We start from the raw sequence: 25,809 nt of genomic DNA on the forward strand, positions 1-25,809 counted from the left end.
AGCACGCCACCCGATAGCTCCAGTCGTTACAATTCACATCACTGCAATAAATTTCGTATTTGTATCAACTAACTCCTATCAATAACTTTATGCGGAAGAGCAGAAAATTTCCGTCAAAAGGCAAGTGTGACAAATGTGAAAGTCCGGTTCACTGACAAAATAACCTTGATTAATTTACTGCAACACGAACTACTGGGTTGTCTATTATAGACAGTGGAGCAGGCCAACATTTTCAAACCTGGAAAAAATTTCGTTGTTTCAGGCAAGGGTAAATAAGTAAATAAAAAATCGAATTTAAAGCACGAATCCGATGCTGAAACCGATATTTGTTGTGCACTATCTACTGCTCCAGGAAACATTGAACAGCTAGTTGTCAATAAACAAAGGCATCCGTCACATTAAATGAATATAATGAATTAATTGGTTAATTTCATTTTTTAATAATTGAGCACCATTACGAGCGTTGGATGTAAATCTAGTAACCAGCTTTGGTAAAAGATAAAAAGTACAAAAAATGTTAGGAATCACTGGTATAGGTTATTAAGTTGAGGTGAGGAAACCAAAATGTTGTGCCATTGTATGATACGATGTCAATCAACCAAGTTGTTATTATTACGTCAAATTTATTGAAAACGCATGCCTATGAATTCTTCTTTCTGTAACAAAACATCAAAATTTTGACAGGCAGGTGTTTTTGGGATCCTGGACCAATTTTTTATAGGCCAAAGTTCGTGCGATATATATGTATCTGATTTTCCTTCCTAAATAAGCTTCGTCAGCCTGCGGCATTCCGTGAGGCTATTATTATTGCTAGAATGAGTTACAGTTTACACGGAAACGGCGTTTACATCAGATTTATTGAACAAATGTGAACACTGCATAATAAAATACCGCAATTGTGCAAGAATCTATTTAAGTTTTCTGAATGACCCTGCATGTACAAATAAGCATGGCGGTGGTTAACCGGTAAATTGGTTAACCGAATCTTCAAGGTAACTATCACGATTGATCACCAAAACATGAGAGCTTCGGGTCTATTATTCAGTTACCACTACTATAACCTAATAAATCATATTCATTATTGTAAATATTTATTACCAATCGAACCCTTATAACTAGGGTTACCATATTTTTTGGACTTCAAAGCGGGACGCCTCCAAAGACACGATCCCTTAGCTGTGATCCTGTAACTTTAAAGTTTCCGATTTTACTACATAGGCCTACATTCGAAGCCATCCCGGCTGTCTACACTGAACATATTGTCATCGAGAGTTCATGCGCATATTCTCTGTCTAAATATCGGGTTCAGTTCGAAAAATAGAAAGGAATAGACGCTAACGATACAAATGATCCGAATTTAGATTTTTTTTATGTACAGCAAAAGGAATAAAGAATAATGAAATAGACTGCCGTTTTCAAGCATTGAGAATTTACTTATTCCCTGAGCATGTTTTTCTGTAGATAACACCTTCAAAAAGACGTTGCTCAATGTTACATTCACGTGAATGTCCGAACAGGACCAACTAGAATTGATTTTACATGGGATACGTTCGCTAACAATATTAGCGGGAAACAACGAAACAAACAAAATTACGCATTCACCTCCAATAAGTAGGCTAGCGTTGCGCTACACAGCAACAACATTAACAAAAACATGTTCGTGTATTATGCTGGATGGCTGAACGCAAAAGCGGGACTTTTGACTGACTTGTCGGGACGGCGGGATAAGACGCTAAAAAGCGGGACTGTCCCGCCTAAAGCGGGACGTATGGTAAGCCTACTTATAAATGAACTCCAACCCAATAACACTAAATCTTATCTTTATTCTTTTTCAACATTAAAAAATTTACACAGGTTTATTCAATCACAAATACATTTACATAAGTCTATGGATATTAACGCAGAAAAAACTCGTGAGACATCAACTTGCTAATATTTTAGAACAATTGGTGTTTGAAATAATTCGCTTAGGTTATTTATCATTTTCTTTATTTACGTCCACGGGTTTCAGAGGACAGTTTTTGGTGTTTTATAGATTGATCATATTCGTCAATTGTGGAGATAAAATACTACGAGTCAATTTTCCAAAAACGATTTTTTTTTTCCGTATTTTTTTTTTTTTTTGGATTTTAACCTTTCTGTATAGGAGATTCATTCCATTCTCGTGGTTCGTTAAAGCCTCGTCGTCGATCAGCAATCTCAAACACATCTTCAGGCTTTACTTCGAAATATGGTAATCCGTAATATGACATCTTTTCACTTTTATCTTCGAAACCTCAAGATTAAATGTCAGTTGGTTAAATGTTTGCATGTTCGAACATATTGTAATTATATATATATTGTTTCTAATATAAACAACGTCTCAGGATGATGAATTTATGAACAAAATAAACGCTATGAAACTGAAATTGAACAACGACATATTATATAGGATATAAATTCGAATAAAATTAATTGTGAATGATCAAAAGTTTTGAAGATTCTTTGGTAAGCAATATCTATTATTATTATGTAAGAAATACTCGAAATGTCCTATATCTAAAATCCAATATTGTACCAAATAATGCAATGAATTCGATTTAAAATTATGAAGTACACGAACCATACGGTAAACTTCGATAATAATAAGGTTACAAAAACTTTAAAAAACAATTAAAAAACTTTCTTACTTGGAAGTTCAAGTAAGTCGGGATTTTCATCCAACGCACGACCTCTTTCTGCTCCTGGATCTTCATATGGGGCGCTTCCTTGTCCAGGCATTTCGAAAATGTTCATCACTAGAATTAGAATAACAGGATTCGGTTACTAAACTATGATAGTATCGTATTGTGTGTCCCATCATTATCGACGTATTTACTCACCATTGCCTACATATGGTGGTCCGCTTCTGACCGAGCTGAAATGAAATCATATAGTACATTTAATATGATATTGTGCTATCAAGAATTCTTGTATTTATGACAAAATTACATTTACATACGGTACAAGATTGCACAATAAGAACAAAATTGAAAATAGGAAAACGTAAGACTTAGATGGAAACGCATAATTTTATATTTTCCTTTCCATAATTGGAATTGAGAATAATACTACTAACCCCAGTGGTATATGATTTAATCTGGTATTTTTGACCTCATTTGCCAGTATGAGCATTCTTCTACAACGCCATTTTAGCTTGCTTGCTTACTTACTATCAAGTATCAGTTTTCTTGGTTTTATATTTTTAAAGCGAATAATTGTAAAAACTAAAATCTTTATAAATGTATTTCATTGTAACAACCAACTTACTTCAAAGTGATCAAAAGGCACAAAACTGTGACAACGATAGTAACCATAATAAGTTGTTTTTGAAACACGTCTCGTGATAGCTGAAATTTTGTATAAGTTCACATCACGGTGGTAGTTTATTATTTATATCAACTAACTCCATATCAATTCATGCGGAAGCGGAAGAGTAAACCCGTTTCTACCGAAAGACAAGTGTGACAAATGTTAAAATCCGGTTTGTTGACAAGTTTGCCCTGATCAATGGGGTGGATGCAACGTATGGCTACGATGCGAAAAGAGGAATTTTCTGGTTTTCGCCGCATAAGTATGATACAATTTCAACCAGACGAGCAATTAGCCTACTGATTAATATTTCAGTATATTGAATATAACCTGTGCATGGTTGGTTTTATTTCTGAAATATGGTAGTTGTAGTTATTGAACACTAGGCTTACTTATGGATCGTTTAGCTGAATTGTAATGAACCATTTCAAATTTTCAGTGCTTTAAGAGGGAAGACGGCACTATAGAGCTAATTCATTTTATTCTTTATTTTTGTCCCACATGTACCAATATTTTCACTACAAATTTTCTGTTTTAGTCCATTTAATGGGAACGCGTTTTTGACATTTGACCTTGGAAGTTATTGTGCGATCATCGGCGATGACACATTGAAGAATAGTATTATAGGAGTGAATTTGCAATTTTCAAAATGTTTTATTTCCGATTCTTATCCTTCGTATCGATTAAGATCGATTTTATCGCTGTTGTAAAATTCAAACAACGGAAAGCGTGCAAATTCTCGTGTGTTCTTCTGAAGTCGGCGAGAATTCAAGGGAATGACTCAGCGATCAGGCGAGAGCTGTGTAAAATCCAAGGGTTTGGTTCAGCGAAAAGCGAGCGCAAAGTCACAAGGGTTTCGTGTTAGCAGATATCCGAATAGTAAAATGCCATTTGAATATTTTATATTGAATCAGATTGGAATTCTTTGTCCAGCACTATATACTGACGAGTAATCATTTACTTGATTGATTTTATGTAAATAAAATTTATTATGTATCGATTTCTAATTCGCTATCGCCAGACGGCTATCATCGATATTGGATGGGTGGTTGCCAGAATCCTTATTAATGATGTACCGATGTTATTTGCGGAAAAGTTGCATTATGTATGCAAGTTGTATTATGGTATCGACAAATCTGGCACAGTTAGCGGGAAAGATTCGTTTGGAATTAAGATTCCGTGACATAATTGCAATATAATAATAATTGCAAATTCAGAATACATGAATGCGTTTATTGGAAGGTGGTGTCTGAACACAACTCAACATCTAAAGAAATCTCTATAAATTGATGCAAGTGTTCCTTGCGTACGTACTTAGTTACGTTAACATATACAATATATTGATGTAAATAGTATTGGTACTTTCACAAAATCGTAGTAACGACACACCATCTGAATTACAAATATCGATTAAAATAAGTAAGTTGATTTCAATTTCACGCGAAGATGTCACGAACAAGCAAACAGAATAGCGAACTCAGTAAAGAGACAAAACTGTAAATAAATTTTTAGTTTAAGACGTGCGAAGCACGCGTGAAATTGCGTGTTATTATTATCGCAGATAAATTTCATTCATAGGAATAACATTATATATGTATTGGGATTCTCGAGACCATACAGTGGATCACATAAAAATCCAGCCTCATTCTGAGTCTATATAGTTTAATTAACAGGCTTTTCATTCCAATACTCTGGTTTATTTGGGTGATTATGAAAAAAGATGATTCCGACAACATATATGTCATCCATCAGCAAAAGAAGACACTTTCCTTCCTTTCGCCATCTTCGGTAGATGGCGCACCTTTCTTTTGATTCAAAATATCCCATCACCTGCCATTTGATGTATTGATAACTAACTTTAATCTAATACATCGAAGCTATTTGAGACTAATTTTATTTTGGAATACTCAAACTAAATCAAAGACGGAACCATTTGATTTATACCTACAGATGGAAATAGGATTCATGATTTACATATTTATCCCGGGGGAGAGGATAGCCGATAATACTTCCTAATCATATGGAGAACCGTAGCCTCTTGCCCCATTACATATCGGATATGAGATTCGTTAGCCAGATATTTGTTTCAAATACATGGACTTGATAGTAGTTCTAACCTGCGAACCCAGGCAGGGTAATCAGAGGTGCTGTGGCGAGCGTGTTCGTAGCGCTTAGCACGATGCGCTGCATAGCCGAGTCTGATAAAAAAAACAGCTAGCAAATCTACTAAAACGAGATATTGTATATCATCAAGCTTAAAATTTGTATGAATGAAAAAAGTTTCTCAGCGGTTTTTAAAAATTCAAACGTTACGTCACCATCGATATCTTGGTGCTGCTTGGCCAATGTTAAGGAAGTAAACAAGGATGCTCAGGGATTCCTCGTTTCAGCAATATATATAGCCAAGGGATCCAAAAAGCTTCAAAACAATGTATTATATTAAATGAACATGATTGACGAATCAATGACAAATCCGTCTTTCTTCAGCATTCTTCAACCTCCTCAAGCTCGCCTACCTAGGTATATCGATGGAAATTCGCCATGAAACACCATACGTTGGGGAATCTCAAGAATATCGCCTGGCTCTTCTTCCGAATATGTTAACCGGTTATGTTTATGTTGTTGATCAGCAACATCTGCCGATGAAAAAACTGATAAGTTGTGTAGCGAGTAGAAAGTAAAATTTAAGTTTAGATTTCATTTGCATCTATTAAAAATGTCTGATACACAATTAGATGATGACACAAGAGGTTTAATTTTCGGCGCTCCCATATTATTCGTACAAAGATGGCGCAAAACCTGCTAACCTTAACCTGGTACACATACTAGGTTCAGGTTGCGCGCCATCTTGGTACAAATACTACGGGAGCACCTAATTTACAATATTGAACATATGAGTTGTTGAAAAGTATACTTGGGAGTTTAAACTAAGGCCGAATTCTCCTTCGGTTCATCACCTCTTTCTTCTCCGGATCTTCCTTTCAAATTTCTAGGCAAAAATGTTCATGGCTGGAATAACAAGATTTGGTTACATTAACCATTGAAGTATTCATATCAAATTCAGCAATTTACTTACCATTTCCCCCGCGAGGTGGTAACCCTCTGAGTATCTCTGGACTAAAATAAATCATTAGGTTATTAGGTATCTAAGAAATTCGTTTTCTTCGGATTTACAATAACACATTATTCAAAAACTATTTTTAATAATAAAAAGTTGGAATTAAAAAGCGATACTACAAAAAAATAGTCGAATTCCAGTGGTATGCAATCTAGACTAGAGAAAAAATCCGAAAGCCAAGTTGACCATATTCACCAGCCTGTTCAATGTATTCTAAATGTAACCATTTCGAACAACAACATTGCTTTTTGCAAAGTACCAGTTTTCTTAATTTGTTTATTATATTTATTGGACTAATACCGTAGTCGTCGAGTATCCCAAATCGTAATTAAAATAGTTACATAAATTTTTTACAATTTACGTACGAACTCACCTCAAAATGATCAAAAGACATAAAGTTGTTCGTGACTGCAATAGTAAGCATGGTTATCTCCAGTTCTGCTGAAAGTGGATAAATTTCTTATCGGTGCTTCACGTAATCGCTGGTCGGTTACGACATCCTCCACCATCAAGTCCGAATACCAAATAACTGGCTAACTATCCCTACATGGAATGATAATCTGTGGTTCGTCATATGAAGCCGCCTCACCTGCAATCTTCTCCACTGATGCCCCCCCAGCAAGCCTTTTTTATTGTCATTGGTAAAAAATGGTGACCGTACATTTGATCCCACGTACATTTGAACCCATGCGTATATCCACGGGTTCAATCTATATGCGGGTGCTAAAACCCATGGGTTAGGGTTAGTATGGGTTTAACTATCCCCGAAACAAAAAAAATTTCATAGGTGCAATAGCATACAGGTGCAATTGTCATGGGTTCAAATGCACGTGGGTTCAAATGTAATGGAACCGTAAAAAGTATATGCTACCCGGAATTCATTCAAATTCATTTACGACTAGTGCTAAGCCTTTAAATCACATTTATTGAACATATGTGAACACTTCAAAATAAAATATCGCACATCTGAATCTGTTTAAGTTTTCTGTATGACATGCATGTACAAGTAAAGATGGCAGTGGTAAACCGGTAAACCGGTAAATTGGTTGAACGAATTTTCAGTGTTACAATTAACAGTGACCAACAAAATGAGAGAGAGCTTCACGGCTGCGATCCAGATAGTACTATAACTTAATAAATTAGACACATTACTGTAAATATTTATTACCAAACGGATCATTATAACTAAACTCCAATCCAATATTACCAAATCTTACATCAACATTTTGAAAATTTACACACGTTTATTCAATCACATAATATGTATATACATTGGTATAAATAGGTCTATGGATATTGACAAAATACAAACTCGTAAGACATCAACTTGGTAATATTTTGGAACAATTGGTTTTTAAATATTTTGCATTTCGTCACGCTAATAACCGAATTGCGTAAGTCATTTTTGGCGATTTTGAATTTTTTATAAAATAGGTATTTATGTAATGCTGCGCACCTGTCTGTTAACTCAGATTTTATTTTAAGAATTCCGAAACCCATAAAAATGGAGATTTAGTATAACATGCACATTTGTACAATTGTTTCGTCATAATGAATTATCATTGTGCCGTAGGACTATTGTGACGTCACAAAGGCAAAATAACCTCGGCAAAGTATTTTCGAGTTTTTGCATCTCGAATTCTAGCTTAACGCGTATTAATTTGAATTTATACTACAGTATAGGAAGGCGTGCACTTGTGATATTCACTGTCCGAGTCCAATTCACCTTGGTAGGCTTTTTTATTGGGTGCATTGCTGTTTTATTCTTTATAATTAATCTTAGTCTTATTTCGTTGGGTGCGCAGAACGTGTTATATTATTGAAATATATATTTTTAAACATAAAAAATAATGTAATTGAAACTGATTAGCTATTTTGGGGATTAGACATTGTAGATACTGAAAATTACATTCGTTTTTGGAATGTTTAGTTTTCAGGACTGGTGCATATAGTAAAGTTGCAAAATTGCGTATGTCCCCAAGTCATAGACACATTTCTGCCTAAGTCACAGTGCGCCATTATGACGTCACTTAACTGCGTCATACAAGTTAACTTAAATCCGGCTACGATTAAAAAATTGAACCATGGCAAATTATTGACTCTCAATGACAAAACAATATCATTAGGAAGTTTTTTACGTTTTTCTCAAAACTGCTAAAAATGACTTACGCAATTCGGTTATTAGCGTGACGATTTGTTATTTATCATTTTTCTTTATTTATATCCACGCGTTGTAGACGACAGTTTCTGATATGTTTTATAGATTGATCATATTTGTCAATTGTGGAAATGAAAGAGTCAATTTTTAACGAACGACAAGTCTTTATCTGTATTTTTCGGAGATTTTAACCTTTAATTCTCGGAGCTCCCGCGCCAAGTCTCTCGGTTCGTTGACGCCTCGTAGTGCGGGAATCTCAAGCAAATCCCCAGGCTTTACTTCAAAATTTCCTCTTTCCATTTTTATCTTTCAAACCTGTATGTAAGGTCAGGTGTTAGTGGCTTAATTAAATGTTTGCATGTTCGAATATATTGTTTCACTAATAAACAACGTCTCAGGATGATGTATGAACAAAATATACGCTATGGAAATTAAAAAACAACGTGTAGTATATAAATTGGATTGAAAAAGTTTGTAAATGTCCTAAATCTAAAATTTAATATTGTGCCCAATGAATGCGATTTAAAATTATGCTGTGTACTGACTATATGATAAACTTCAATAATAACAAGGTCACAAAAACAATGGGGCATGGGCTGTTAATTAATAAACTTTCTTACTTGGAAGTTCAAGTAAGTCGGGATTTTCATCCGACGCACGACCTCTTTCTGCTCCTGGATCTTCATATGGGTATGGGACGCCTCCTTTTATATGTCCGGGCATTTCGAAAATGTTTATCACTAGAATGAGAATAACAAGATTTGGTTACCTAAACTATTATACTATCGTATTGTGTGTCTTATTATAATCGACCGCTCACTCACCGTTGCCTGCAGCTCCTGGTGGGGCGCTTCTGACTGAAAAGAAATCATATGTTACGTTTAATATGATATTGTGCTGTCAAATATTCTTTGAATATTTATGAAAAAAAGTCATTTCGGCTACAGATGGTACAGGAAAAGAAAAACGTTAGACTTAATCAAATATCGACTCGAAATTGATACTACGTAAATCCCATGTTATGCGGATATTAAATCTGGAATACATTTTTAACCTTATTTGCCAACATGAGCAGTGTTCTGTTTTACATACGGTAATCAGTTTACATGCTTACTTGTTTTAGAATATATATCAGTTTTCCTAATTTGTAATCTCAAACAACTTTCAAAGTCAGCGAGTATGCTTTATCGTAACTAAAAGATTGCTATGAATTTATTACAATGTAAAAACGAGCTCACCTCAAAGTGATCAAAAGGAACAAAATAGTGACACCGATAGTAACCATGGTAAGTATTTTTCAAAGCACGCCACCCGATAGCTCCAGTCGTTACAATTCACATCACTGCAATAAATTTCGTATTTGTATCAACTAACTCCTATCAATAACTTTATGCGGAAGAGCAGAAAATTTCTGTCAAAAGGCAAGTGTGACAAATGTGAAAGTCCGGTTCACTGACAAAATAACCTTGATTAATTTTCTGCAACACGAACTACTGGGTTGCCTATTATAGACAGTGGAGCAGGCCAACATTTTTAAACCTGGAAAAAATTTCGTTGTTTCAGGCAAGGGTAAATAAGTAAATAAAAAATCGAATTTAAAGCACAAATCCGATGCTGAAACCGATATTTGTTGTGCACTATCTACTGCTCCAGGAAACATTGAACAGCTAGTTGTCAATAAACAAAGGCACCCGTCACATTAAATGAATATAATGAATTAATTGGTTAATTTCATTTTTTAATAATTGAGCACCATTACGAGCGTTGGATGTAAATCTAGTAACCAGCTTTGGTAAAAGAAAAAAAGTACAACAAATGTTAAGAATCACTGGTATAGGTTATCAAGTTAAGGTGAGGAAACCAAAATGTTGTGCCATTGTATGATACGATGTCAATCAACCAAGTTGTTATTATTACGTCAAATTTATTGAAAACGCATGTCTATGAATTCTTCTTTCTGTAACAAAACATCGAAATTTTGACAGGCAGGTGTTTTTGGGATCCTGGAGCAATTTTTTATAGGCCAAAGTTCGTGCGATATATATGTATCTGATTTTCCTTCCTAAATAAGCTTCGTCAGCCTGCGGCATTCCGTGAGGCTATTATTATTGCTAGAATGAGTTACAGTTTACACGGAAACGGCGTTTACATCAGATTTATTGAACAAATGTGAACACTGCATAATAAAATACCGCAATTGTGCAAGAATCTATTTAAGTTTTCTGCATGACCCTGCATGTACAAATAATCATGGCGGTGGTTAACCGGTAAATTGGTTAACCGAATCTTCAAGGTAACTATTACGATTGATCACCAAAACATAAGAGCTTCGGGTCTATTATTCAGTTTCCACTACTATAACCTAATAAATCATATACATTATTGTAAATATTTATTATCAATCGAACCCTTATAATTGAACTCCAACCCAATAACACTAAATCTTTTCTTTATTCTTTTTCAACATTAAAAAATTCACACAGGTTTATTCAATCACAAATACATTTACATAAGTCTATGGATATTAACGCAGAAAAAACTCGTAAGACATCAACTTGCTAATATTTTAGAACAATTGGTGTTTGAATAATTCGCTATGTTATTTATCATTTTCTTTATTTACGTCTACGGGTTTCAGACGACAGTTCTTGGTGTTCTATAGATTGATTATATTCGTCAATTGTGGAGATAAAATACTACGAGTCAATTTTTCAAAAACAAATCTTCTTCTGTATTTATTTTTTTGGATTTTAACCTTTCTTTATAGGAGATTCATTCCATTCTCGTGGTTCGTTAAAGCCTGGTCGTCGACCAGTAATCTCAAGCGAATCTCCAGGCTTTACTTCGAAATATGGTAATCCGTAATATGACATCTTTTCACTTTTATCTTCGAAACCTCAAAATTAAATGTCAGTGGGTTAAATGTTTGCATGTTCGAACATATTGTAATTATATATATATTGTTTATAATATAAACAACGTCTCAGGATGGTGTAAATCTAAAACGACTCTAAATTTATGAACAAAGTAAACGTTATGAAACTGAAATTAAAAAACGACATATAGGATATAAATTTGATTAAAATTTATAGTGAATGATCAAAAGTTTTGAAGATTTTTTGGTAAGCAATATCTATTATTATTATGTAAGAAATACTCGAAATGTCCTATATCTAAAATCCAATATTGTACCAAATAATGCAATGAATGCGATTTAAAAGTATAGGAGTATACGAACCATACGGTAAACTTCGATAATAATAAGGTTACAAAAACTTTAAAAAACAATTAAAAAACTTTCTTACTTGGAAGTTCAAGTAAGTCGGGATTTTCATCCAACGCACGACCTCTTTCTGCTCCTGGATCTTCATATGGGGCGCCTCCTTGTCCAGGCATTTCGAAAATGTTCATCACTAGAATTAGAATAACAGGATTCGGTTACTAAACTATGATAGTATCGTATTGTGTGTCTCATCATTATAGACCTATTTACTCACCATTGCCTACCTATGGTGGTCCGCTTCTGACCGAGCTGAAATGAAATCATATAGTACATTTAATATGATATTGTGCTATCAAGAATTCTTATATTTATGACAAAATTACATTTACATACGGTACAAGATTGCACAATAAGAAAAAAATTGAAAATAGGAAAACGTAAGACTTAGATGGAAACGCATTATTTTATATTTTCATTTCCATAATTGGAATTGAGAATATTACTACTAACCCCAGTGGTATATGATTTAATCTGGTATTTTTGACCTCATTTGCCAGTATGAGCATTCTTCTACAACGCCATTTTAGCTTGCTTGCTTACTTACTATCAAGTATCAGTTTTCTTGGTTTTATATTTTTAAAGCGAATAATTGTAAAAACTAAAATCTTTATAAATGTATTTCATAGTAACAACCAACTTACCTCAAAGTGATCAAAAGGCACAAAACTGTGACAACGATAGTAACCATAATAAGTTGTTTTGAAACACGTCTCGTGATAGCTGAAAATAGTGATATATAGCTGTGAAATAGTCCACATCACGGTGGTGATTTATTATTTATATCAACTAACTCCATATCAATAACTTCATGCGGAAGCGGAAGAGTAAAACCGTTTCTACCGAAAGACAAGTGTGACAAATGTTAAAATCCGGTTTGTTGACAAGTTTGCCCTGATCAATGGGGTGGATGCAACGTATGGCTACGATGCGAAAAGAGGAATTTTCTGGTTTTCGCCGCATAAGTATGATACAATTTCAACCAGACGAGCAATTAGCCTACTGATTAATATTTCAGTATATTGAATATAACCTGTGCATGGTTGGTTTTATTTCTGAAATAAGGTAGTTGTAGTTATTGAACACTAGGCTTACTTATGGATCGTTTAGCTGAATTGTAATGAACCATTTCAAATTTTCAGTGCTTTAAGAGGGAAGACGGCACTATAGAGCTAATTCATTTTATTCTTTATTTTTGGCCCACATGTACCAATATTTTCACTACAAATTTTCTGTTTTAGTCCATTTAATGGGAACGCGTTTTTGACATTTGACCTTGAAAGTTATTGTGCGATCATCGGCGATGACACATTGAAGAATAGTATTATAGGAGTGAATTTGCAATTTTCAAAATGTTTTATTTCCGATTCTTATTCTTCGTATCGATTAAGATCGATTTTATCGCTGTTGTAAAATTCAAACAACGGAAAGCGTGCAAATTCTCGTGTGTTCTTCTGAAGTCGGCGAGAATTCAAGGGAATGACTCAGCGATCAGGCGAGAGCTGTGTAAAATCCAAGGGTTTGGTTCAGCGAAAAGCGAGCGTAAAGTCGCAAGGGTTTCGTGTTAGCAGATATCCGAATAGTAAAATGCCATTTGAATATTTTATATTGAATCAGATTGGAATTCTTTGTACAGCACTATATACTGACGAGTAATCATTTACTTGATTGATTTTATGTAAATAAAATTTATTATGTATCGATTTCTAATTCGCTATCGCCAGACGGCTATCATCGATATTGGATGGGTGGTTGCCAGAATCCTTATTAATGATGTACCTATGTTATTTGCGGAAAAGTTGCATTATGTATGCAAGTTGTATTATGGTATCGACAAATCTGACACAGTTAGCGGGAAAGATTCGTTTGGAATTAAGATTCCGTGACATAATTGCAATATAATAATAATTGCAAATTCAGAATACATGAATGCGTTTATTGGAAGGTGGTGTCTGAACACAACTCAACATCTAAAGAAATCTCTATAAATTGATGCAAGTGTTCCTTGCGTACGTACTTAGTTACGTTAACATATACAATATATTGATGTAAATAGTATTGGTACTTTCACAAAATCGTAGTAACGACACACCATCTGAATTACAAATATCGATTGAAATAAGTAAGTTGATTTCAATTCCACGCGAAGATGTCACGAACAAGCAAAACAAAATAGCGAACTCAGTAAAGAGACGAACTTACCTTTTTTGGTCGCGGACTATTTTCTCACCGGCGAAAACCTTTGCGGACTCAAGGTGCGTTCATTGCAACCGTGCTCTGTGCAAAGAAGCAATAAAACTAAACACAACAGAAATTTAACGAATTTCAAAATCGAAAATTCGACGCAATTACGCGTTCGTTAAAAGAGCCGACTTTTCTAGTGTATAATGGAATTTTCTGTAGCACAGTATTCAATCCATGACAATGACGAGAATTTAAAATGTCTTTCTATTTTAATTTAATTGTGTTCATCATGGTAACTCGCGGTTGCGTCGACTTACGACAAGATGAAAGCACTACTTTTTAAAAACCCATTGCCATCTGCGAACATAATAATGAGAGAATATATTGCCTGATTATATTCAGCTTTGATACATATTTTTTGCGTTCTTATGAATTTGTTATCGCTGTTAGAAAAAATCACACTATCTGCTATAAATTTCCAGAATGTACAACTTAATTTAGTACTTATTAAAAATATATTTAAAGTATATATATTAGTAAATCGAAAATACATATTCATCGCCTTGAAATTCTTGCGAACAACTTCTGAAGTAATCGTCGCCTATACGTCACTCGTTAAAAGAGCCGACTTTTCAAGGATTTTTTCTGTTGCATAAAATATTTAATCCATCCACTTGTGTGATTCTTTTAATCTGCGGTTGTGTTGACGAAATAAGAGCAATACTACTCAGAAAATACCATGACAAACCCTGGACGCGAAAATGCGTGGTAAAGCGCCCGATCATATCTTGTTTTGATTCTTGGTATCTTGGTATTAAGTGAATTCGACATTAATACTGTGCGATATTACTAATGTAGAGGCAGTAAAGCAGAGAAGCCTAAAGGAAAATGCCCTGGTACGTATACCACGGTAGCACTGAAATTTTGCGATTTGCAATGTCTAAAAAAGCGTTTTTAATCGGTCGCGGACCGCTTTTCAATTTAGAAAATTTGGGTTGCCACCATTTACACCTACCAGAAAAATAATTTATTCCTCGTTGTTCGAACTCGCGAGAAACACCTATTACGAATCTATCGAAGCGTGTACAGACTCTTGTTTTCGTCGGAAATCCACAAGTGAGTTGTGAAATCCAATCGTTTGATTAAGCGACTCGCAAGTGACCTGTCGCGTCACGTGTTACCAAAGTTCCGATTAGTAAATGTGCTATTCTAATAGTTGAATATTCGAATATATGCCCAGCCCTACTCAGTAACCAGTAATCATTGACGCGATTAATGTCATGTGAATAAATAGACTTTTTATGTTTTTTTTTTGTAAATTCTAACGCAAATCTTAACTTGGCTGATAGTAAATTGAGTTTCGCAAAACGTTTGCGGCCCGCAGTGAATCTGACTCGTTGCGGACTCATTTAAACGCTCTGCGGACTCATTTGAGACCGCGGACTCGGGTTGGGAAACACTGGTCTATGTGTTAGGGCGGTAGGACATGGATATAAATCTCACCACTTGATTGCTAGATTTTATGAAAACCCCACAATCATCACAAAGCTGGTACAGGGTCAGGATATTGAATGAATCTGTAGCCATTCTTAGGATAGGATAGGATAGGATTTACATATTTATCCCGGGGGAGAGGAAAGCCGATAAGACGGCTTATCCATATGGCGAACCACGGCCTCTCGTCCGGTTACCATTCCAAGTCGGGTATGGAATTAGTTTTACTGTATTGTTTGTTTTCGGAAGCATGGACTTGGTGGTGGAGGAAGCCGTAACCGACCAGCGGTTACGTGAACCACCCAACGACGGCGAGGAGTCCAGCAATCCTCTCGCACATAACCGTCCCTGCATGGGATTCGAACCTGCGAACCCACGCAGAGTAGTTAGAGGTGCGGTGGCGAGCGTATTCCTAACGCTTAGCCCGTTGAGCCACACCGCCGCGCATTCTTATACAGATATGGATGTGACCATGAAATAGATGGGATGGGTAAGTATAGGGTTGCAACAAGACCACAGTGGCACAAGACCTCAGCTTGTATGACTTGATAATACATCCTCAGTATCCATTTCTTGATGCTAATCGTGATGGCAAGTATCTTGTGATTGCTGTGGATTTGAATCGGTAGAGATAAAGTGTCCAAAGAATGCGACTTCAATATTAGAAAAATAAAACTCATCAAAAATGTATTTTAAAAAAAACAATTGGTTTTATCTGCAGATGCCAGGTTGAGGTTGACCATTTCCAAGCTAAATTTTCCTGATTTGGACATCCTTAGTCAAAAGGCGCACTTGATTCGCAAAGTTTTGTAAGTGCGCACAGTTCACCAATTTGTCTAATGTTTAGATTCCATAGGCAGGAGGTTGTGGATCGGTACTGCCTAGGATGGGATATTTGTGCTTATAAATGCATATTACGTGTTCCACATGAATCTTTTGATTATAAGACAGTTTTCAAGCTCCAACTTTTTTCTTTGGTAAACGCTGGAATTTTCAGTATGGTATGCATGGGCCAATTAGAGTCACTGACATCAAAATCGGTATCAGCAAGGGTAAGATCACCTGGATATAACATTCCATAATTTAGGGTCAAAATGTATCTACCTCTACATCCCTTTCAAATGAAAGATAGGATGCCTTGAGGGGTAATTTATATCAAAGTTTTACAGTGTTATGGTGCTACTAGTGAAAATGTGTTTAGGCGGCCGCTTTTATTTCAAGCGGTAGGTCTAGTCGAAAAACACATTAAATATTTATGCTAACAAATGCAAAGTGATATTGCAACGCACACCAGTTTAACAGAATTTGTTGAAATGGTGATAGCGACGCAAGTTCTGTACGAAATAGTTTCAGAATATCAACCACAACTTTAAAATTTTGACTTTGGGCAAGCCAGTCCATGGCAAATTACAAAATTTCAGTTTTTCTTTAGCTGTCCAATTTGACAAATTTTCTAACTTCACTCTTATCACTTTCACTGATTTTCTGTTGCACAAATTCCTGTTCCTCCTGTTTTTCATTCATTTTGCTAAGATTAGCCACGGTACAATGTGCTCAATTTCCAACACCTCATCTTTGCCTTTTGCCTTTCTTTAAAATCCACCTTTTACCTTCCAACTATTCTTTACTTCTCTGGGAATGACGAAAATTCAATATTGATGGGACATAATCAGCTGATAATGATTTATCATCCTTTTTTCCTAAACGAAAATTACGCACTAATCAATTATTTGTATGTTTGTGTATCAATGAATTGATGTCGCTATGATGATGAAGATTTGAAACGCAAGTATGCCTACCAATAACGGTAGTTTGTCATATGCTTTTCATTAAAATGACGGAGCTTATGAATATTTAAAGAAATCAATAACGGCACATTATCACCCACCACCAACGAAGTGCTGTCCCCAAACACGAGCGAGATGGCTGGGACACGAAGTCACCAACCAGTTCTCCCAATAGATGATACCGGTATCCACCTTGCGCAACGTTCTGGATCTTTTGAAAACAATGGAATATAACTGAAGATCTATTTCGTTGTTTATACGTACAGCACAATACGAATTACCCATTTTTAACAGCCCGGCAAAATGGAAACGAATAACGCGACTTTTTTTCCGTCCAAAATGGCGGCGTGAATAAACTCACGTGATCCAAGCACATGACACCAACTGACTTTTTTCTATCACTACCCTACCTATTTGTGCGACTTTCAAATCTTCAAAAAAATTCATATTCTATTTTGTTTACTTTTTCATATTCAAAGCCGTAACGAATCAATCTGTATTAATTACGAGACATATAATTTAAAAAAAAAACTAAATCATGGCGACGTCATAATTCTAATATGTGACGTCATGACATTGTTTTAGGGTGCAACTGGGAAACGGCCTATATCAGTTAGAGGTGACTATACAATGGCCATGATTATTGTCCCATTTCTTTGTAATTTTACTGACATTTTAGAATTTTTACACACATTTCATACTACAGGAATAATCACGGATCTATGCTTATTCATATTTATTTCGTTTTCAAACATTTATACTGACGGTTTTATCTTGCGCTTCAAATGCTGTGTTCATAAAATTTACCGCGGTTAATTATTTTGCAATAATAATAAACACGCCTCCTTGTAGACCTTGTGCTATTTACATTTCATCGTCGTTACCAGAAATGACTTGGTCGTAAAATAAAGGATAATAATGAGAATCGGATGAGTTTACATCTTTCGTTCATTTGACTCAATTGTTATAAGCCAACAATCGTCATTTTATGAAAGTCGTGACGATGGTAACAGATGATCGTACAGATTTGGGCGTTGCCTAAACTGTTTGGCGTTATAGAATTTAGCAATGTCACGTTTGGCACACACTTGTGTTCATTTTCGTAGAAAACAAATATTTTTGTGTGACTGTAAGCATTTCGACGACATGAGCTGAAAATTAGTCACTCAGGGAAAGCAGGTACAAAAGGAGTCTGTAACTGTGCGCTGTATAGACTTGCCGTAAGAAGAGTAAGAACTACCGCGTAATTTCGAGTTTTTGCATAGCTACGAATTTGTATGAAATAAGGATCATATTGGATTTACAGTTGGGGTTACGTGAAACTCATTACATTTCCTTGCTGGTTCCATTACATTTGAACTCACGACAATTGCACCTATGGAAATTTTTTTGTTTTTGTTTCACGGATATTTGAACCCATACTAACCCTAACCCATGGGTTTTAGCATCCGCATATAGATTGAACCCGCGGATATACACATGGGTTCAAATACACGTGGGTTCAAATGTACGTACGGTCACCTTCCTTGCTCTATAGTCTATGTCTTTGCGCAGGTGGATCCGTATGCGTATAACGCAAGGATGCTATATCAGGAGTGAAAATGACTATTCTATTCAATTCAAGAGTCTTGGTGCACAGTAACAGAAATAGTCTGACCTCGGTCAGACGAAACGTTACAGAAATACATTTGTGTTAGTGTGCTGCAAGACTCTTGAATTGAATATTGGATTTAGTTTGTCAAGTCCATGTCACAAGCGCTTTTCCACAACCACTGAATGACAACCAGAGATGCACACAGTGACCAGATCCGGCATTTGGATGTTTTTTCAAGATTCCAACAATTTAATAAAGTCTTTGTTTGCGAATTACTCAGATTAATAACTCGGAGTTGATTTTTAATCAATATATACATGTAGTTGCGCAAGCGAAAAAAATGATCAACGGGAATTTCTAAACTGCGTTCGTGACTTACCTTTATCTTTTCCTTTACAGAACATTATTGTAATTGTGATCTAGTTACAAACATTATCAAATAAATATGTACTTATTTGACCAATACAAGCACCTTGAACAAGAAATTCATAACAAAAAGATGAGAGTAGTGCAAAATTCGACGCCGTCTGTATTCCAAACAACAACACGCTATTATCCTCCAATCACATCCCATGGATATTGGATAGGTTCGCTTATCGTCAGTTGCACAATTATACTGACAAGTGCATGGATTGTATTATCTTATCTGAAGCATGTGAAGTTTATTTTGACTACAAAGAAACTCGATAAATATGCAAAGACTGTTCACAAAGCAGCAATTGCGGCGGTCGTTGTACCGTTTGGTCGGTATATTTCAACGTTTTGCTTAATCATTGTCACACTAGATAGCAAAAACGATTTTGCGTGTGAAGTTATGATTGACATTGGTAAAGCCTTATTTGTTTTGTCTCTTACCCCTATTTACATATTTTACTGGACAAGGCAGAGATCGTTTTACATGAATCCAGCTATGTCTCACAGGTTTGGTGGGTGTATCAGCGTTTTTAGCAATATAAGTCTAGCACTTCTCATTTCCATGGGTTTCATTATGATACCATTGGCTGTATATCCAGATGAATATGAAGCTAGTTCCGTTGGGTGCATCCTCAGAAACGGAGAGAAAATCTATAACGCGCGCCACTATGTGTACGCCGGTGTTCTACTAACTTGTCAACTAACGGTAGTCAGTCTGTTCTTGTATCCGTTACTTCTTCACCACAAATCGCAACATGGAATGAACAGGTCAAATACACATTCGCAATCGGCAACACCATTTGTAAACAACGTGACTTCAATGCAATCAGATATTAGTTTGAAAAAGCCTGAAGCTGCTGACGTAAATCAAGAAGTCACGTTAGTGGACTCCGCTCCTGTAAAAAGCGCAACCGTGCTTTTTAGAGTTGAATCTTATACGGGAAATGAACCGCCACAGACGGAAAACTTTAAGGAGAGCTGTATTGACACTAATATTCCACGAAGCCACGACAGTTCGATTAAACACTGTATATTACCGAAAAGCAGTCCAAGTTTCTTAAGAACATTCAGTATTAAAAGTGATGAAAACCAAAGAGGTGCCGGACTCAAGCGAAGCAATTCTGTGAGAACTTCAGCGAAGTTGTACAGGCTTATAAAGCGAACGTTTTTTCTGGCGGTTATTGCAATCGTTTCTGACATGACTACTTTCCTGGTGGTGGGTACAGTACTTCCAAGTTACATACCTCAGTACATTGTTAGAGTATTTTATGATATAGACTTACTGATAAACGTCATTGCGGCTGTTTCATCATTTGAAACTTGGAGACAGATTCTGAAACAGCCGTTTCTTGCGATGACGTCACCATGCAGACGCGAAGGGGAAAATAATGTTTAGAAATAGGAGGCATTTGAAATGGTCGATTTCTTCGAAAATTTGTTTAATTGAAACTGTGGGGGTGACTGAAATAAACCCGAGCGGTTGAAATAAATCCAAATTACACACAGAGGCACTTTTTATTCTATAAAAACTTGGGAGTTTTCTTAACACGATTTCAACAATCATTTAACGTAATGGCGTTCTAAGCAAAATAGGACCGTGGAATTTTGCGTGTTGGAGGTAGCCCGCTCACGGTTTACTAACCTACATGATTTTCGTACTTACATGAGTCGTTTTTTTAGTCTTAACGACATCCAACATTCACGGGCACAATCGAAATAGCTGGTCACATACGTCCAATCAGTATTCAGTTCAATAATGTTTTTAGTAAGTTGTATATTCAAAAATCTTGGTTAAAAAATCCTTTTACATTTTACAAAATATTTAATTGATAATATACCAAAATCATCAGGAAAACGCCGTTTTAAAATGCCATAAATATAACCTCAGTACATATGATTTTTATGATATGAGCAGATGCGTAATAATCGATGTTATTTAATCACTGTTGACACAAATCAGAGAAAATAGCTTGTTTATTTTTATTTCTTGTTTTGTAAACAAACGCATTTTCAGTATTATGGTACTTGTTTGTACATTTTATTACATTTACATCTGTTACTTGAATATGGTGTTATGATTATTTTTGTTCCTCCGAGAAAGAGTTCAAGGCTGAACAAAGACTGAGTGCTTGAATTATTACTATAATAACTGAGTTCAGAGTACAATAAATTGAGTAAACAGTTAAATACAATACCTAAAGGTGTAAGAATAATTTATGACAGGTTCGTTCGACCGCACATATTTGGCTTAAATAGCCTCCAATTTTGCTATAAATGTAATATTTCTTGGAATAATAATTTTGAGCCATTTATAAGACTATGGTAATTCATCATCTGGTGGTACTCGTTCTTGCCCTGAAACCAATGAAGGTATTTCAATACTTTTTAAAGCTTGCACATCTGGGTGAGAATTAAAGTCTCCAGGTGATGCTTTCAAGTCTGTTGTTACTGATTTTCTTGGGATATTTGGAAAATTGATTTCTGAATTTTCTTGTTTTTTTCTCATTGCCCAGTAATCTATCAAATGATGATGCCTTTGGTGTCGATTCCTGCATGAAAAACATTTGAATTAATGATGCCCAGGGATATGCATAGTACATTGTAAATTACAATGTATTTCAATCGAAGGCCAAGATTGATATTATAACAGATATTGGATCTCGAATTTAGATCTTTGGTCGTCTATTGATATTTTCTCAACATTAAAATTTCGTCGATCGTTTCATGTGGAAGATGCCAAGCTGCGTGACATTCAATATACTGATGACGAGAAGACGATTTTATAAAAGAAAAAACATGATTCTGTTTTAAGAGAATGGTCAATGTACACGTTGGTTAAGATGCTTCAAAGGCAATTATTTCAATATAGCACAGATATGCACAATGCACAAACTGTAACCTACACCTATTTATGTATCCAAAAACACGCAAACGTTTGAGAAACAAATGATATATACTCACATATTAATATCAACGTTGTCTAACGCCCACTGATCACGACCTTCCCCTCCATGGGTTGGTTGCCACCATCTTAATATTGTTGTTTGAGATTTGGCCTGAAAATGAAAAAAATATTACTGACTCACTGAAAGATGAGTTGCAAGTTATCCCGTGGGGAAAAAAATTATGTGTCAGGTTAATGCTAGACTCTGAACTCCTCGTTGTTATCAGGTGGTTCCGTAAATGCGTGAGACAGGAACTAGTGTGAGGTCGACTTCTGTCGAAACCATGAGGTGGTTTCAAGATTGAATTTTGCCATCCAGGAATTGAATTTTTGTATGTTTCAAAAATTCTTTTTGTGATTTCAAATTCTACAACAGATCGCTTAAATTCTAGTATAACAGAGTGAAGAGTTCTGAAAAAAACGTACCATTGCTGGTAATCTTAGTCCCACGCGACGTGGTATACCATAGTGAGCTGGTGAATGTTCTCTGAGAGTGTGCCATGTAACACCGTTGTTTGTAGTGAATTGCAGAACTATCATTGACATCGGTGTTCCATCATAAAATCCTCTATCTTCAACTCTACAATCTTTGTTTGGAATCACAGAACCAAACTGTAGAACATACTGAATTTGCCTGAAAAGTGAAGGTTGCAAAGCATCTTCTTAATTAAAAGGATTGTTGAGATGGGATTTACTAATTAAAACAAAGAAATTCCACGAGCAATGAAAAGTGAACGGTTTACCTCATATTAACCCACTCACCATGCTCTTGTGAGGTCCATCTCTCTTGACACAATTTGCCTTTCTCCACAATCACTGAAATATGCGGATCGTGAGAATCCATAAGGTTTTAAAGGCCCACATCCACCAGCTGTTAACATTCCTCCAGATATATCTTTCCATAGTTTTTTGTTAATAAATTCTTCTTCAAAGTTATCAAGAAATATTGGAACAATATGACGACGTTTTGGACGACTACAGTCTTTTCCTGTAGTGGAAAATTAAGAAAAAATTAGCAAGGTGTTTCATAAATGAAGATTAAGCAATTCACTATTATATAGTAATTCAACTAAAACTCTTTTCATCATATCTCTTAATAAAGTTTTACGTCTGACACACTCCTAACGAGCATCGTTTGAACATAATGTATTGAAAATAACAAAAATCCTCTATTTTGGCTTAGTCGACCAAATCCCTCATATCTCATTACTAAACTTATACCAATATCTCTAATTGAGATCTTGTTTCGATCTTTATCAGTGATGTTGGTAGTGTAATTTGACACCTATATTTATTTCTACTTCTTGTAACAAAGTTCTATTAAATATTGTTAAATTTTATATAAATTTCTACATACCAGTATATCCATTATCACAAATGCATTGTTGTGACTTCGTGCATTTTCCATGGCCTGAACAAAAACCAGGACAAGATTCTCCAATGTAAATGTCATCAATAGCCCATGAATGTAACTTAGATGCATTATCATCTTGAAACCAACGGAATTGGGTAGTTCTGAACAAGTTTAAAACAAATGTGAATTTCTGAGAAACTAATTTCCAGTTTAGATATCAACAAATTTATCAACTTTGCCAGTTTTAGTTGTTAATAGAATTAAAAAGGCACAAACTTTTATGGCTTACCCAGAAGAAATATGATTGAGTGGAATAGTAACTCTTCTCCAAATGTTTTTATATTCCAGTGTATATGTTGAAGCATCATGGAAAATATATGGCGGACATCTTGGTGAAGGATTATTTGAAGGGAAACATACAGGCTTAACCAGAATCCAGTTCTCACTACTGGAACATTATAAAAACAAATTCTTAAATTTGAATCAACCTCAAACTTCCAGATCTATCTGAGATACTGCTTTGTTATGAGATATGTATTATTTTGACAAATATAATCATATTTATGAATATCATTTTTAACCCCAAACTTTAATGTAACCTATTTACATTATCTATTTAATGAAATAGTCAACAATATGCTATCATACAAAAAACAGATCATATCAAAAAGAACCCATCAGTCTTTACAAATGGTACTATCGCAACTTAGACATTAAAAAACCCTGGACAAAATACACACAGCTCACTTCACTTTTTTGTATATCAAGATTAAAAATGGGAATGGGATTAGAATTCTATCAATTCATATTTGTATTCTCAAAATTTGAATGAAATATTGATAAATATACTTTTGTGTATTATATTTTAATATTATCATAAACATTTTGTTTACCTTGGGTCCTCTCGATACTCTAATTTTATTGGAAAATGTTGTGAGCATGCATGGACATCAGTGCATCCAACTTTAATCTGAAAGAAAAATATTTAAAAACTCTTCCCTCACAGCTTAATTTAGGTAAAGAAGTGATTGCTCCCTTTTCTGCAATATAAAATATTTCGTTTCAAATATGAATTAAATACTTTAACCACACCAGCATACCTTGAATTGCAGTAGATGACCTGGAGTAACAATTAACTGCCTGGTAGTTAAACTTTGTTTCATGAATAATCCATGAGTGCCATGCCACATCATGTGACTTGTATTATCACCAGAGCATTGTCCAATTCCGATTCTTCCATTTGGATAAAACTCAAACTCTTGCTCATCAAGAGAACCTAATAAGATAGTTTTGTAGTGAAGTTAACAATTGAACTGATGAAGCATCATGTTAGCAACAAAATAATGCTCATACCGAGCATATATGGATATGAAGGACGAAAAGAAGTGTTACAGCTATCCAATCTTTCACAAGACTGGTATACTACTGCGGTCTTCATGACTTTGGCTGACGATCATATCGCAAAGATTTCTGAAAGCCGAACCGCCACAAGTTACGAAACTTTCAATTTTGATGACATCATCACACATAAAAACGAATCCTATAGAGCCCACAGGCCACAGAAATTAGGAAAGTAAAAGCTTTCTACCGACAACAACAAACTTTAACCACTGGAAATTTGAAAGCAATTGATCCAGTAGTTGAAAAGCAAAGCCAACTTTTCACAACAATGAACTAAAAAAGATTAACAAGATCAACAACAAAGTAATAATATAACGTTCCATGGGTTCACTTCGTGTCCAATAAGGGCTGGTCATAAACCTGACTTTTATACACAATAAATGCAATCTAGTATCAAGAGCCAAGTTTCTTTTTTGTTATTTCTTTCTAAATTTGTATAACAGAACTGAAACATAAACTCTTTTTATCCATATGTGTGAATTTCATACAAATTTGTCAAGGTTTTCTATAATATTGCATGGTGCTAGAAAGAATAACTTCAATTTACCACGACTGCCATGTCCATCATGATGTACTTCAAATCCATTTTCAAATGAGTATGAATTAATTTCATGACCTCCGATGTAAACATTATCAATTGCCCAGCCTGCTCGTTCTCCACCCATTTCTGCTAAACCTAGAAAATTTTACAACAATTTTTCACTTTTATAATTCCTCATGAATAACAAGGTATATTATATATTCTTGTATT

General features: G+C 35.1%; 2 protein-coding genes across 4 annotated transcripts in view; both read right to left on the bottom strand.

Moving 5' to 3' along the window:
- Positions 1-1,795: 1,795 nt before the first annotated feature.
- LOC120339505 (uncharacterized) lies at positions 1,796-14,898 on the bottom strand. Of its 2 annotated transcripts, XM_078116559.1 has the most exons (5): positions 14,089-14,898; positions 12,531-12,609; positions 2,862-2,896; positions 2,670-2,777; positions 1,796-2,275 (listed from the first exon to the last, which is right to left on the bottom strand). In XM_078116559.1, the coding sequence occupies exons 2-5, from the start codon at positions 12,575-12,577 to the stop codon at positions 2,130-2,132; spliced, it is 336 nt and encodes a 111-aa protein (XP_077972685.1). In that variant the 5' UTR covers positions 12,578-12,609; positions 14,089-14,898; the 3' UTR covers positions 1,796-2,129. The 2 variants fall into 2 exon arrangements, with proteins under 2 accessions (XP_077972685.1, XP_039263580.2); XM_039407646.2 differs by lacking the exons at positions 12,531-12,609; positions 14,089-14,898 and adding an exon at positions 3,289-3,804.
- Positions 14,899-21,325: 6,427 nt separating this feature from the next.
- The window catches only part of LOC120338879 (reelin-like), a 36,524-nt gene continuing 32,040 nt past the window's right edge, over positions 21,326-25,809 (bottom strand). For both annotated transcript variants that reach the window (XM_078115878.1, XM_078115877.1), the window contains exons 59-67: positions 25,606-25,734; positions 24,758-24,933; positions 24,551-24,627; positions 23,947-24,105; positions 23,661-23,818; positions 23,066-23,291; positions 22,730-22,937; positions 22,321-22,415; positions 21,326-21,908 (exon numbers count right to left, since the gene is read on the bottom strand). In XM_078115878.1, the coding sequence (XP_077972004.1) occupies positions 21,677-21,908; positions 22,321-22,415; positions 22,730-22,937; positions 23,066-23,291; positions 23,661-23,818; positions 23,947-24,105; positions 24,551-24,627; positions 24,758-24,933; positions 25,606-25,734 (1,460 nt within the window). In that variant the 3' untranslated portion in view covers positions 21,326-21,676. The remainder of the gene's footprint in view (positions 21,909-22,320; positions 22,416-22,729; positions 22,938-23,065; positions 23,292-23,660; positions 23,819-23,946; positions 24,106-24,550; positions 24,628-24,757; positions 24,934-25,605; positions 25,735-25,809) is intronic.

The sequence above is a fragment of the Styela clava genome, chromosome 9 (assembly GCF_964204865.1).
Source record: "Styela clava chromosome 9, kaStyClav1.hap1.2, whole genome shotgun sequence".
Classification (NCBI taxonomy): domain Eukaryota; kingdom Metazoa; phylum Chordata; class Ascidiacea; order Stolidobranchia; family Styelidae; genus Styela; species Styela clava.